This window comes from Chanodichthys erythropterus, chromosome 23 (genome assembly GCF_024489055.1).
Source record: "Chanodichthys erythropterus isolate Z2021 chromosome 23, ASM2448905v1, whole genome shotgun sequence".
In the NCBI taxonomy this organism is placed as follows: domain Eukaryota; kingdom Metazoa; phylum Chordata; class Actinopteri; order Cypriniformes; family Xenocyprididae; genus Chanodichthys; species Chanodichthys erythropterus.
In genome coordinates this window covers 29133042-29148039 of record NC_090243.1, presented here as the reverse complement: position 1 = coordinate 29148039, position 14998 = coordinate 29133042, and the positions used below count along the sequence as shown (strand labels likewise).

Here is a 14998-nt window from a genome sequence, read left to right as displayed (position 1 = left end):
TTTATTATCAACTTGTGTGTGTGTGTGTGTGCATGTACACATATGTTTTCATGTTTGTAAGGGGAAAAAAAGTTGTTTCTTTTTACATTTCTAAGAACTTAATGAATATTGAACAGTGGGTTCTTTCATCATATTTCTGTTGATGCTATTTTGCAAATAAACCATTTTGCTGGTGGCTACCTACCCTTACAAAACATAAGTATACTTCAGTTTCATATTTTTAAGTATACTTTATTTAGTAAGTATACTAAAATCAATGTACTAGAAGTATACTTGTAGGTGTACTGTTTCAATACTACTTGAGACTAAATTGGCCCACTTTTTAGTGTAAAAAGTATACTTTAAGTGTAACAGTAGTAAACATTGAGTACACAACTAGTTTACAGCTAAGTTTTTCTTTTGCACTGCAACTATACTTACAAGTAAACTTATTGGTATACTGATAATTTACTAGTCAAATACTTGTAGCACAATTTTTTGTTTATGAAAGTACACTTTGAAGTGTACTCTCAGTAAACTACTAGTTTAGTAGTTTTATACTGCAAGTATACTTGTAAGTTTTCTTTAAAGGTGCCCTAGAACTTTTTAAAAAAAGATGTAATATAAGTCTAGGGTGTCCTCTGAATGTGTCTGTGAAGTTTCAGCTCAAAATACCCCATAGATTAGTTTTTTATTAATTTTTTTTAACTGCCTATTTTAGGGCATCATTATAAATAAGCCGATTCAGGGCTACTGGCCCTTTAATTCTCCTGCTCCACGCCCACGGAGCTCGCACTTGCCTTGAACAGTGCATAAACAAAGTTTACACAGCTAATATAACCCTCAAATGGATCTTTACAAAGTGTTCATCATGTATGCGGCATGCATGCGTCGGATTCTGTGAGTATTGTATACTGTTATATTGTTTACATTTGATTCTGAATGAATTTGAGGCTGTGCTCCATAGCTAATGGCTAATGCTACACTGTTGGAGAGATTTATAAAGAATGAAGTTGTGTTTATGCATTATACAGACTGCAAGTGTTTAAAAATTAAAATAGCGACGGCTCTTGTCTCCGTGAATACAATAAGAAACAATGGTAACTTTAATCACATTTAACAGTACATTAGCAACATGCTAACGAAACGTTTAGAAAGACAATTTTGAGATTCGCCTGTTCTTCTGAGGTCTTTTAAACAAATGAGATTTATATAAGAAGGAGGAAACAATGGAGTTTGAGACTCACTGTATGTCATTTCCACGTACTGAACTCTTGTTATTTAACTATGCCAAGATAAATTCAATTTTTCATTCGAGGGCACCTTTAAGTGAACATAAAATTATACTTTTATGTTAGTGTTGGGGGTAATGCCTTTCAAGTAACTTGAGTTACGTAATCAGATTACTTTATTCAAGTAACTAGTCAAGTAACTAATTGCTTTTTCAATTTACAGCAAAATATCCAAGTTACTTTTTCGAATAAATGTTTTCACATTTATTGACCGACAGCTCTCCTGCCCCCATCTTGAGAGAAATAAAGTACAGAGGTGTTGTGTGTGCTGTGTGAACATGATGAGTATTGCAGTTAAATGTGAATATGCATTTACTCATCTCACTTGCACGAAAACATTCAGTATTCCTCAAAATGAATAAAAACAGTGAAATGCAATCATTTACAAAACTGTAATAATTAACTATATTATATTACACAAATATACTTTGTTTTAATCTCATTTGATTAACCAATGTCTTTGCTGCTGACCTTCAATGATCCAATTCAACCATACTAACAAGCAAAAATGACTTTAAAATAGATTTAGAAATAAGAGTGTTGAACTTCCTCCTCCTGTATCCTGTTCTTCTTCAATCCAGAATGACAGCACAGCTGAAAGGCTTGTTTGAGCTGCGCCCTCTGCTGTGCAGGCGGAAATATGCATTTCCTTCAGCCTGAAGCTTATTCATTTCACTTTTGGTGTGAAAGGGCCTTAACATTTGCCAAAGATAGAACTTTTTTTGTGTATTTAAAAAAAACAATAAAGCAAACCCAGCCATGTGAGAAAAAGTTACGCAAAGGAAATGTAACTCATTACTTTTCATAAAAAGTAACTAACACATTTAGTTACTTTTTTAGGGAGTAACGCAATATTGTAATGCAATAACTTTACCCAACACTTCTTGTAGTTTACCATTTATATATTATTTTTGCACTTTAAATATACTTGTTCCTATTTATGTATTCATTGTTTTATATGCTATTTGAAATATACCTTTTAAGTGTACTTAAAAAAAAATATATTCTAGCTTCATGCATCCCTTTTATGAACACTTGAATGTGGGTAAGTTTCATTAATTTTTTTTTTTTAATTATTTAAAGGTGCTAAAGAGGATGTTTTGTTTTATACATTTTTGCAATATTACTTGAAACTGTCTTTACTAACTGATAAAAGACTATTTATTAGGTGCACTGAAAGGAATAATATTAATATACATCATCTGTGCACGAGGTAGGGCCTTAAAAACATCAGCCAATCGTTTATGAGGTCATCGCGTAAACGATTGGCCCTCTGGCTTGTCAATCACTGCCATGACGTTCCTTGTGAGAGACGTGCACGGATTGGCTCTCTGGCTTGTCAATCACTGCCATGACGTTCCTTGTGCGAGACGTGCGCGGCTGCACGCTCCAGTAACTTTCCACACTCCACAGGTGCCGCATGCGATGTTTTTGTCAGGAGACAGGAGTAACAGCTGCAGATTATGAGTTACCTGCGGTGAGTCCGACATAATGAATCCACTAACACAACAGTGAATGCTGGTGGTAAACACTTGTGTTCCAATACTCGTGCACGAGTTTAGGGAGGCGTTCCCTCGAAATGAGCTGTGAAGGAGGGGGGTTTCTCTTACGCATGCGCTCATTTCAAAAACTCACTAACAGTCTTTGGTTTCTCAGTCGTTGAAAAGATGCTCTTTAGCACCTTTAATAGTAGACTGGGTAAACCCAGCCTGATCTGCCAGCGATTTGATTTCGCCCGGCAACTCAGTCTGGAAACCCGTACATTAATTTCTACTGCTTCTGTTACACTTTTGCGGGAACCAATCACAGACTGGCTTATCCACCTTGCTCTTGCTATTGGTGGGTATAACACAATGACGATAGAGAAGCGATTGCAAGCACGACCGTCAATCCAATTTCTTTTTAAATTTGTGTGGCTATCATCAGACCAAGCTCAATTTAAAATGGAACATTGGTCTGGGGAGTCTGTATGTATTTTCTACTGCACAAGAGGCGTGATCAACGAGCATTATTCACACAATTGGATAGTCCTTCAACCAATCAGATCAACGATCTTGGTGACGTACTTTGCAGAGCGACGCGAAAACTCCAGACAGGTTTAGTTTGTATTGGTTTGTAGCATTGATCAGCGGTTTGCAGAAGCAGCAATGGCATTGAGCGATTTTTGCAGGTTGTGCAAAAAAACCCCAAAAAAACATGAAAGTGAGTTGTATTTACACCCACTCGAGCGATTTGTTTGCTAAACTAAAGAAGTCATTCAGCATCGTCGAGAGGTTAATAGGCTACTCAATCAAAAGTGTACACACAATTACAAGCCTTACAAGTATACTTAGAATACTTAATTATAGCAAGCCAAGTGTACTTAGAGTACTTAAGTATATCTCTATCAAAAGACGAGTATTGGCCAAATACACTTAAGTGCAATTTTAAGTATATTTTTGAGAAGTACATAAAAAGTAGACTGAAGGTATTGTTTAAAAGAAGTATACTAATAGCACACTTGAATAAGTTTCTTTTTTGTAAGGGTAGCGCTGCATTGGTAGTCTCTGATCTACTGTAGATGTTTGTGTAAGGAGACTGTGTGGCTCTATGCTTGATTTTATGCACCTGTTGGTAATAGGTGTAGCTAAAGCCAAACCTGTAAATTAGAAGGGGTTGTCCACATACTTTTGGCCATATTGTGTATATTAAATTCTTCTTGCAGCGCTTCATTTGGAATGAAAAATATACACCGAAGACTGTTAATGTAGCGTTTGTAAATGCAATTTCACATGCAAAAAGTGGCTTGCAGAGGAAAATTCTGCCTAAGCTTATCCATCATGTCAGAGGCATCTGAGCCGCCCAAGTTCCTTGCTAAAGAAAATTTCCTGTACAGAAAGCATCATTGCACATAAACCCTCACTTCCTCACCAGGACCAAGCTTAGCAAAGAGCTATTAATCGAGAGTTTAGGGATGGAATCCATGAATCCAACAGGCAGACTTTGGAAATGTTTTGCTCTCGTTCTCTCATCCTTTGAGCTCATTTTTGTGGAGGAGGCTTGACAAGGACATGAAATAGAGAGGAAGGGACGACAAGAGCTCATTATAAACTGTTTTTCCCTTAAATATTTCTCCTCATTATCTTTCAGTTTATGACCTGCTTATGAACCAGTTTCCTAAACGGAAATCTAGATAGTAAAACTGTTTGTCACCACACTAACCTAGAGGGAAAAACTGGAATTAAAGTCAGAGGTGACTAACTGTTGCTGTATGATTTTTTTAGGTTTAACAACTGATGTAATATATTTTATTCCAATGGAAATGACTGGATTTTGTTCATGAAAATTCACCAAACAATGATAAATTTGATCATCTTGTAAGTAAAAACTATCATTTTGTATACTGAAAGTGTAATGTTTAATTTGTGAATCTAAGTTAAGAAATTGTGGTTGATATAGAATTGGGAATGGAAGGTTGCATTGTGGGATATATTAAATCTTGCAGACTCTTTCATACAAAACAGTTGCAGCACATTCAATTTATGTGTTCCTTAGGAATCAAACCCATAACCTTGGTGTTGGTTGTGTCTTGCTTGGTGAAGCTACAAGAACAAATCGGAAACGTTTTGAGCTAAACATTTTTGCAAAATTTTGTGTCAAATAGAAAACAAAAATATAGGAAAGGAGTTCTATAGTGGCAAGCCACTGTTTTGATGAGATCTAGAACTCTCAAACTATCTGTACCACCCAGTCTATTTCTTGATCTAAATCAGCGAACCATCTGTGAAGAATGAAAACTTCACCATTAATGGAGACTCAAGCATGGCAAGCACTTCAAGTGCATTTGAGATAAACTTGACACTTTTATCAGCGTCCAATAACAAGATATCAAAAACACATCTCTGCAGTTTTGAGATCAAAGAGCCCCAGAGCGTCGGTTGAGTTAACACCATTTGTGCTAAATGTGTTTCTTAAAGAAACTGATGGCTTCCATATTTGAGGTCCTTTGTGCTTCTTGACGTTTAATGTGATATCAGATTCTCTCCAAATGAGAATCAGGTTCTGTTTTCTTATTAATACAGTAAATCATATTATGTTCATTTTTTATTTTGGATTTCATTGGGAATACTCTAGTGGGGACATGCATATGCTAAATGTTTGAATAATATCAATCCACATATCTGACTTGCAGCCTGGATTCAAAAATAACGCCAAAGGTATCCAAAGGTAAACTGAGCCTGGTTTCTGCTTAGGTTTTTTTTTCCTTTCCTTCGTTTTTCCGTCACCTCTGGCTTTGGTGTTTTAAAAGACACTTAATATTAAAGGTGCCATCGAACGTTTTTTTACAAGATGTAATATAAGTCTAAGGTGTCCCATGAATGTGTCTGTGAAGTTTCAGTTCAAAATACCCCATAGATTTTTTTTAAATTCATTTTTTTAACTGCCTATTTTGGGGCATAATTTGAAATGCGCCGATTCAGGCTGCGGCCCTTTTAATTGCTCGCGCTCTCCTCCCCCTCCCGAGCTCTCGACTCTATCACTGCATAAACAAAGTTCACACAGCTAATATAACCCTCAAAATGGATCTTTACAAAGTGTTCGTCATGAATGCTGCATGCATACATCGGATTATGTGAGTATTGTCAAAGACTATAGAATAACACAAGACGTGTCACTCGTATTGTTTTGAATGGGAGAAAGTGTAACGCGCAATATGGTGGAATAAGCCCCGCCTTCTAAAGCCAAGAGCCAATCGCCGACTGGTAAAGTCATCGCGTCACTTCAACGGCCGTTAAAATCACCGGTTTCTATAGAAACAGTCAGACGCGCGCCTCCAAAGAGACGCGCATTTAGGTCTGCGCATGCGCATTAGCTTGATCCAGCCTGAAAAAAATAGAGTTTTTTTGTCATGATTCGAGCGTTTAGAAACTACATTTATGAGTCGGTTGTTGTTAAATTTCATTGGTGATTTCAAATATCAAATTTAATCGTAAGGTTGACGAACAGTTTTGGAGAATCTGATGTTTCCCCATTCAAAGAGATAGGAGCTGCATGATGCCCAGGATGCCCGAGAGGCGTTTCAAAGATGGCCGCAGAGTGAAATTACTTGTCTTAAAGGGACTTTGGTATTGTATTTATTTGGATGTTTACATTTGATTCTGAATGAATTTGAGGCTATGTTCGGTGGCTAACGGCTAATGCTACACTGTTGGAGAGTTTTATAAAGAATGAAGTTGTGTTTATGAATTATACAGACTGCAAGTGTTTAAAAATGAAAATAGCGACGGCTCGTCTCTGTGAATACAGTAAGAAACGATGGTAACTTTAACCACATTTAACAGTACATTAGCAACATGCTAATGAAACATTTAGAAAGACAATTTACAAATATCACTAAAAATATCATGATATCATGGATCATGTCAGTTATTATTGCTCCATCTGCCATTTTTTTGCTATTGTCCTTGCTTGCTTACCTAGTCTGATGATTTAGCTGTGCACAGATCCAGACGTTAATACTGGCTGCCCTTGTGTAATGTCTTGAACATGAGCTGGCATATGCAAATATTGGGGCGTACACACCGACTGTTACGTAACAGTCTGTGTTATGTTGAGATTCGCTTGTTCTTCGGAGGTCTTTTAAACAAATGAGATTTATATAAGAATGAGGAAACAACGGTGTTTGAGACTCACTGTATGTCATTTCCATGTACTGAACTCTTGTTATTTAACTATGCCAAGAGAAATTAAATTTTTAATTCTAGGGCACCTTTAAGTAATATCATCAATTTTACTGCTCTGATACTATCAAATGAGAACAAAACTCGAACTGAATAATGACACTACTGTCTTCTGTAGAGCCACTGAATCGAATTTGTTTCATAATTGAGAGTTTCGCAATAGGCTCTGTTCAATGTTGATTCAGTTTCGATCAATAACAGTGTTATTGAATGGAACTGAATCAACACTGAACCAACTCAAGCTAAATAATGGGACTTTTGTCTTCTGTAGAGCTGCTAATAGCTGAATTGAACTCAATTCATAATAGATTAACTTGAACTGAATCAACATTGAACTGAACTGAGCTGAATAATGATAGTCATTATAGAGCTGCTTTACAGCAGAATTTGAATTTGATAAAGTTTGCATCATAGGTTGTTATTTTCCTGCTTTGCTTAAATGTGACTTGACTCTCCATTTAATCTCATTGATGTCTAGTTGAAATAATTGTGATAAAGTTTTTCCTTTCCTCTTTGTAATTCTGTCTCTCTCTTCTCTTTCAGATTCAGACCTCAGCATGAGGACACTTAGTACTCCCAGTCCCGCCCTCCTTCTGAACCCAAACCCTTCCTGTGTGTCCCCTCAAACCGTCCCCAATGGCCATGAAACGTCTTCCACTTCCTTTAATGTCCCAGGGGAAACAGTCGCTATGGTTCACCCACCTCCAGGCATTCGCTCACGGCCTTTAAAAGTCCCTCACACCGCCCTCATTGATATCCTGCCCGATCCCGTTTTACTGCACGTCCTGTCTTACCTGTCCACCCCTCAGTTGTGCCGCTGCGCTCGAGTGTGTCGCCGCTGGTATAACCTGGCCTGGGACCCACGGCTCTGGAGTAGCATTTGTCTAACTGGAGAGCTGCTGAACGCTGACCGGGCCCTCAAAGTGCTCACCCATCGGTTATGTCAGGACACTCCCAATGTCTGTCTGACCCTGGAGACGGTCGTGGCCAGTGGCTGTCGGAGGCTGTCTGATCGCGGGCTACGTGTGATAGCACAGTGCTGTCCAGAACTGCGGTGTTTGGAGGTTGCAGGCTGCTATAATGTGTCCAATGATGCCGTGTTTGATGTGGTATCCAAGTGTCCCAATCTGGAGCATTTAGACGTGTCAGGTAATATTGGCGGATATATGCCATTGGGTGTCAAGAACCTATGAGAAAAGAAAATAATTACTCCAGTTTAAAAGAGAAAATGAGAAATTATATTTTTAAGGAAATTAAGCCAATTTGGGTGTCAATTGGAATGAAAAAAAAAAAAAGAAATAACAAAAATTCTTTAATGGTCTTAAAATGACCTCTGAACATTTCTTCATAAAATTCCCCTAATTGCAATATTTATTTATTTTTAATAAATTACAAATTATATATACCACTATGTGATGCATTGTTGTGGATTTTTATCAGATTTTCAAAATTCTAACTATTGCGCCACAGGTGTGCTGCAAACATATTTATTTGTATGACACATCCATTATGCATGAGATCTGGGCAACAAGTAAAACATATTAAGTCTTGATTATTTTTAAGAGCTCTTGTGATGGATTTAAGCGACTTTATGCATCAGAATAGCATGTTTGGTTGTGGATTTATTCAGGGAGTAATTCATAGTGGTGAAGTTTTTCTGGGAAGGCTGGGAAAAACATTATGGGATCTAGGAATCACTGCCAGTCTTTCAGTCTTTCTCTGGGGGAAGGTGAGGTCTGCTCGGTTTTGAAAGATGGACTGCTAACCTCAACCAAAGTGTAAGAGTCCGTCTGCTGAGTTCATTGTACAAGTCACACACTGTACAGTTATTCATCATGCAGAGGGCACAGCATGCATTCTGCTATCCACAAGTAATACGCCCTTTGTTGCAAAAGTATCCTAAATTTCTTGTGGTTACTTTTACTTTTAAAAGCAGGTAGTATAACTGTAACAGGAGCAAAAACAGATACTACCTGGATTTGGTTCCATATGGGGTTTCTGGATTTTATTTCTTTATTATTTTTCCCTGTTTTGCCTTATTTTCTCTGGCCTTTATTCACACACATTTCATTCATTCACCTCGATCTGAAAACCAGATGTAGACTTTAAATTTTAGAATTTTAAAGTAATTTAAAAAGTAATTTCCATAAAAATCACAAAATAATCACAGTATACACTACAGTCTCCATTCTTACAGTCTCCCGGACATTAGTATTTTAACAATTTAGAAACGATCAATCGCTGTTTTCCAGTAGTACTATTAATTGTATATTAGCACCGTTAGTTGTTTGCTTTTAGAATCTTATAGAATCGTTTGGATCTGTAATTGGTGACGTGTGACGCCAGACTTAACAACTAGACATTTAAAGTTTGTTGTGATGAAATTTACTTCTCTATTCATAAACCACAATAATGATAATATTCACTCCCTTTCCCTCAGGCTGCCCTAAAGTGACCTGTATCAGCCTGACAGAGGAGGCATCTCTCCAGCTTACACCGCTACATGGACAGCAGATTGGCCTGCGATACCTGGACATGACGGACTGTGTATCACTAGAGGATGAAGGCTTAAGGACCATCGCATTTCATTGTCCACGTCTCACACACCTCTACCTGCGGCGCTGCAGCCGCTTAACAGATGAGTCCCTAAGACAACTAGCACTGCGCTGCACCGCTTTACGTGAGCTTAGCCTCAGCGATTGCCATCTGGTGGGAGACTTTGGCTTGCGTGAGGTGGCTCGTCTGGAGGGCCGCCTACGCTATCTAAGTGTAGCACATTGTATGCGCATAACAGACGTTGGACTGCGTTATGTAGCACGCTACTGTCCGAGGCTCCGCTACCTGAATGCGCGGGGCTGCGAGGGGCTAACGGACCAGGGTTTGAGCCATTTAGCTCGCAACTGCCCCCGACTGCGGTCTGTTGATGTTGGTCGCTGCCCGCTGGTGTCGGACGCTGGGCTGGAAGTGTTAGCACGCTGTTGTGAAGGGCTGCGAAGGCTGAGTTTGAGGGGCTGCGAGAGTTTGACAGGAAGAGGGCTAATGGCGCTAGCAGCGGGATGCCCCGAGCTGCAGTTACTAAATGTACAAGAGTGTGATGTGCCACCTGAGGCGCTTCGACTAGTCCGACAGCACTGCAGACGCTGTGTGATCGAGCACACCATACCTGCTTTCTACTGAGGGGACAGGTTGGGGACACAAGGGGTATTGACCTCTGAAAAACAGATGTTTATATTTTGTGCATTCCTACGACTGCCTGAAAAGATGCAACATGGTGGATGCGTCTCAAAACCTAGTGCAGGGGTGCTCAGTCCTGATCTTGAAGAGACACTGTCCTGCAGAGTTTAGCTCAAAGACCTTCATTGGTTGGTTCAAATGTGTTTAATTGAGGATGAAGCTAAAATTTGCAGGGCAGGATTGGACGCCCTTGACCTAATGAGTCGATTCGATGTCTACTGCAGTGTTTCTCTTCCCTGTTCCTGGAGGCACACCAACAGTATTCATTTAGGATGTCTACCTTATTTGACCCATCCATTTCAGGTTTAGGAGTCTCTACTAATGAGCTGTTGAGTTGAATCAGGTGTGTTTGATTAGGAAGAATTAGAAAATGTATACTGTGTCTCCAGGAACAGGCTTGGGAAACACTGGTTTCTGCATACTGCAGGGGTTCCGAACTCTGGCCCTCGAGAGACACTTTCCTGCAGAGTTTAGCTCCAACTCTAAAGCTAATTAAACCCATCTGAACCAGGTCTTCAGGATTACTGGGAATTTCTGGGCAAGCATGTTGGAGCACTTTGGATCTAAACTGCAGGATGGAGGCCTTCTAAGACTAGTTTTGACATTAACATCTTAAAGCAAAACCGTAACTGATTTGAGATGGCCTTCATAGACAACAACATCAGTAACAGTTATGTGTCAAGCAAATAATGCTCTGCACATTAGACTCAACACTCACAATTTTGACATTCCTAGGCAGTTCCTTTTTGAGGTTTTGAGACACCGGGTGAGTCATGTTGCTTCTTACAGAGCTGTACCATTTGCCAATTAAAGAACTATATGACATATATCATAATATTTATCACATGAAAAAGATGGATTATTGCTACTGTAACAACAGTAATCTGGTGTTTTACTAGGTGTCTGAAAGATGTTTGTTTAGGTTGATTTATGTTTTGATTTCTACAAAAGCTCTTTAGCTGGTTGTCTATGTCTAGAGTTTGTCCATTACATGGTTACATTTAAAACATTTGAACTTTGAATGATATACTGGTTGCTTTTTTCCACAGAAAGGGGCTTTCGCACTGGGTAGTTCTAGGAACTTAGTTCTTGGAACTAGCCACCAGGGTGGTTCCCCGGGACCTAATAGTTCCCCTAGAGCCGTTTTCCTGGCTGCACTCGCACCATCAGTAGGAACTATGCAGTGACGTAAGCTGCGCTTGTTGTTGTTGTGACTTTTATTTTGACAGCGCTGAGAACACCAGAGCCTTATCACATGGCGTTCACATTCTCCGTCTTCATTAGTTTACGATTTGTTTAACAACTTATCTAATATGTTATTAGATAGAACTGTTATACAAAGAGAGACAGTATATGAAAAAGTATTAGCATTTGCCGTGTGGTTGATGTCCATTGTCACTACCTGAGCAGAAATACATAATCATGTTTTGCCTGGTCCAATGTTGCGTTGGATTTTCTCCTTAACTCAAGAGGTCCATCTAGCATTGTCTTTCATGTTTGTAGAGATACACTATATTGCCAAAAGTATTGGGACACCCCTCCAAATCATTGAATTCAGGTGTTCCAATCAGTTTCATGGCCACAGGTATGTAAAATCAAGCACCTAGGCATGCAGACTGCTTCTACAAACATTTGTGAAAGAATGGGTTGTTCTCAGGAGCTCAGTGAATTCAAGCGTGGTACCGTGATAGGTTGCCACCTGTGCAATAAGTCCATTCATGAAATTTCCTCACTACTAAATATTCCACAGTTAACTGTTAGTGGTATCAAAACAAAGTGGGAACAACAGCAACTCAGCCACAAAGTGGTAGGCCACATAAAATCATAGAGCGGGGTCACTGAGGCGCACCGTGCACAGAAGTCGCCAACTTTCTGCAGAGTCAATAGCTATAGACCTCCAAACTTCGTGTGGCCTTCAGATTAGCTCAAGAACAGTGCGTAGAGAGCTTCATGGAATGGGTTTCCAAGCCTTACATCACCAAGTACAATGCAAAACGTCGGATGCAGTGGTGTAAAGCACGCTGCCACTGGACTCTAGAGCAGTGGAGACGTGTTCTCTGGAGTGACGAATCACGCTTCTCTGTCTGGCAATCCGATGGATGAGTCTCGGTTTGGCGGTTGCCAGTAGAACGGTACTTGCCTGACTGCATTGTGCCAAGTTTAAAGTTTGGTTGAGGGGGGATTATGGTGTGGGGTTGTTTTTCAGGGGTTGGGCTTGGCCCCTTAGTTCCAGTGAAAGGAACTCTTAATGCTTCAGCATACCAAAACATTTTGGACAATTTCATGCTCCCAACTTTGTGGGAACAGTTTGGTGTGGAGGAACTTGACTGGCCTGCACAGAGTCCTGACCTCAACTCCATAGAACACCTTTGGGAAGAATTAGAGCGGAGACTGTGAGCCAGGCCTTCTCGTCCAACATCAGTGCCAGACCTCACAAATGCGCTTCTAGAAGAATGGTCAAAAAATTCCCATAAACATACTCTTAAACCTTGTGGAAAGCCTTCCCAGAAAAGTTGAAGCTGTTATAGCTGCAAAGGGTGGGCCAACTCCATATTAAACCCTACGGATTAAGAATGGTCATTAAATTTCATGTGCACGTAAAGGCAGGTGTCCCAAAACTGTTGGCAATATAGTGTAGTTTGTGGAGTAAAAATATAGGCTATAAACTGTGTGTGTACACAGCTTTTTTGAAAAATGGCGGGTGCCGGTATTCCACGTGTATTCGGCCAATCAATGTACACTCATGTCACTGGTAGTTTCTATACTGGTTTAGACCCTACTCTGAAGTCATACAGGTTTGAAAGAAGATCATGGTGAATAAGGTGACACAGTTATCTTTGTGGGTAAACTGTCCTTGTAAATATATAAAATTGACCCAGTCTCCTTCAGAAAACTGACATCTGATTTCAAGAGACCAATACTGACCAAGACTTTGTTCAATAAAATTACGAAAAGTATGGGCATTTGCACTTTAAAGGGCATTTATGACAATCACAGAATGACTTCTCAAGATCTAAAAGTCTTTAACCCCTGATTTCACAGACAAGGCTAGTCCCAGACTAAAATGCATGTTTAAGCTGTTTTAACTGAAAGCAACTTGCACTGACATTTCTTAAAATATGTCTGTACCATTCTTTTGTCCCAAGATGCACACCAGTATTTTTTTTTTTTCTAGGCCACATTTATAAAATCTACTTAAATGCCCTAATTAGTCTTAGACTAATCCTAGCTTAGTCTAAACCCTGTCTGTGAAACCGGGCCTAAGTCTTTTATTTGATATCCCAGATAACGCTAGTCAAGGATTAAAAGATTTGTAAAGGTTTCATTTTGTGAGAGCAATATGTTGCTGCTAAAAACACTCAATAAAGGGCTACTTATTTAAAATGAAATGTTTTCTGTAATTTGTTGTATCTGTGAATAATTGGAAATTAATTGCACAGTGACAAGTGTGCATACAGACCTGTAAACATGCAAAGGAAAGCTACTTTGTTCAGTGTAGTATAGTAGATAGATAGTAAGATTATCCATAGGGGAAAATAACTACCTCCAGCAAGGAATGTTAAAGGCCTGTGGCAGGCATCCGGTTGTCAGTTAGAACCTCCTTTGCACTTCTTTTTATTTGAATGAGATACACCTTTTAAATTGATCCAAACTCTTGCTTGTTCACACCAATGCTCTTGGGACACTTATGGATTCCCCCCTATAAATCCTTAGTAAGAACAATCAACAGCTGAACCAAAGAACATCTTGAGTCACATGTGCATTACCCTCATGATAACCATAATCATAACTTATTTCAATTGTTAGAGCATGAATCACGACTATACAAACAATTGAGCACAAAATAGCAAAGATGAAATCAATTACTCAGCAAGATGGATGGTAAATATGTGGTTGTTGTTGCAGCCGAGTCATCTGAGGCACTTGTCCTCTACACGTGACATCAGCTGAACACACATTTTCATTTTGCTTGCATGGGTAAGAAAGAACAAACAATCTGATCAAAAAAAAAAAAAAGTAAATGCTGAATGCTGACATGACTTGTTATACAACATATATATCATATGCAAGTGCTTATTCATTGAGGATTAGTATGATTACTGTCTCTATTGTAAAGCTAATAAATGTGATGTAATGTTGCTACCAGCAGGTTTGGGCAAAAATACATCAAAATGTATTTTAAAATAAAATACCAAATAACTTAATTTTAAGTGTATCAAAATAAACTACTGTATTTTTGTATTTTAAAAATACTTTTACAAGGGAGAATGAAATTTCTTCACAAACCTTCCATTAATTGGCCTATTTGACCTATCCCTTCACCATTACACTGTTGATTAAGTAAACAATGTTTGATAGCTTTTCTCTGCCTGAGTCATGCAATAAATCTGACATATGCAAACCAGTTAAAGGCACAATATGTACAGCAGGATTTTTGGATTAAAATATCTAAAAACCACTAGAACAATATATTTTGTTGATTTGTGTACTTACATTATCCCAAATGTTTCCAAGAAGGTTTAAATCCAGAGAAATAAGCCATTTTAACCATGACATGGGCTGTGTCCGTGCGTCGCTTATCAATGACATCATACCAGCATTACCCTCGGTTTCTGGTTTTATTTTATAGAAACCACAGAAACAAGTCGCATTATATAGCTCATCTGTCTAATAAAATATATTATATGTTTTATCAGACAGATGAGGAACTGTTTGGATTCATTCATCGACAGAAAACTATGTTATATAGCTTCTTGTGTAAATCTCATTTTC

At 38.8% G+C, this 14998-nt stretch overlaps 1 protein-coding gene across 1 annotated transcript in view; it reads left to right on the top strand.

Moving 5' to 3' along the window:
• Nucleotides 1–10168, top strand: part of si:dkey-192l18.9 (F-box/LRR-repeat protein 7) — a 50482-nt gene extending 40314 nt beyond the window's left edge. The window contains exons 3-4 of the mRNA XM_067378643.1: nt 7535–8140; nt 9432–10168. Coding sequence (XP_067234744.1) covers nt 7535–8140; nt 9432–10168 — 1343 coding nt within the window. The remainder of the gene's footprint in view (nt 1–7534; nt 8141–9431) is intronic.
• Nucleotides 10169–14998: the final 4830 nt, after the last annotated feature.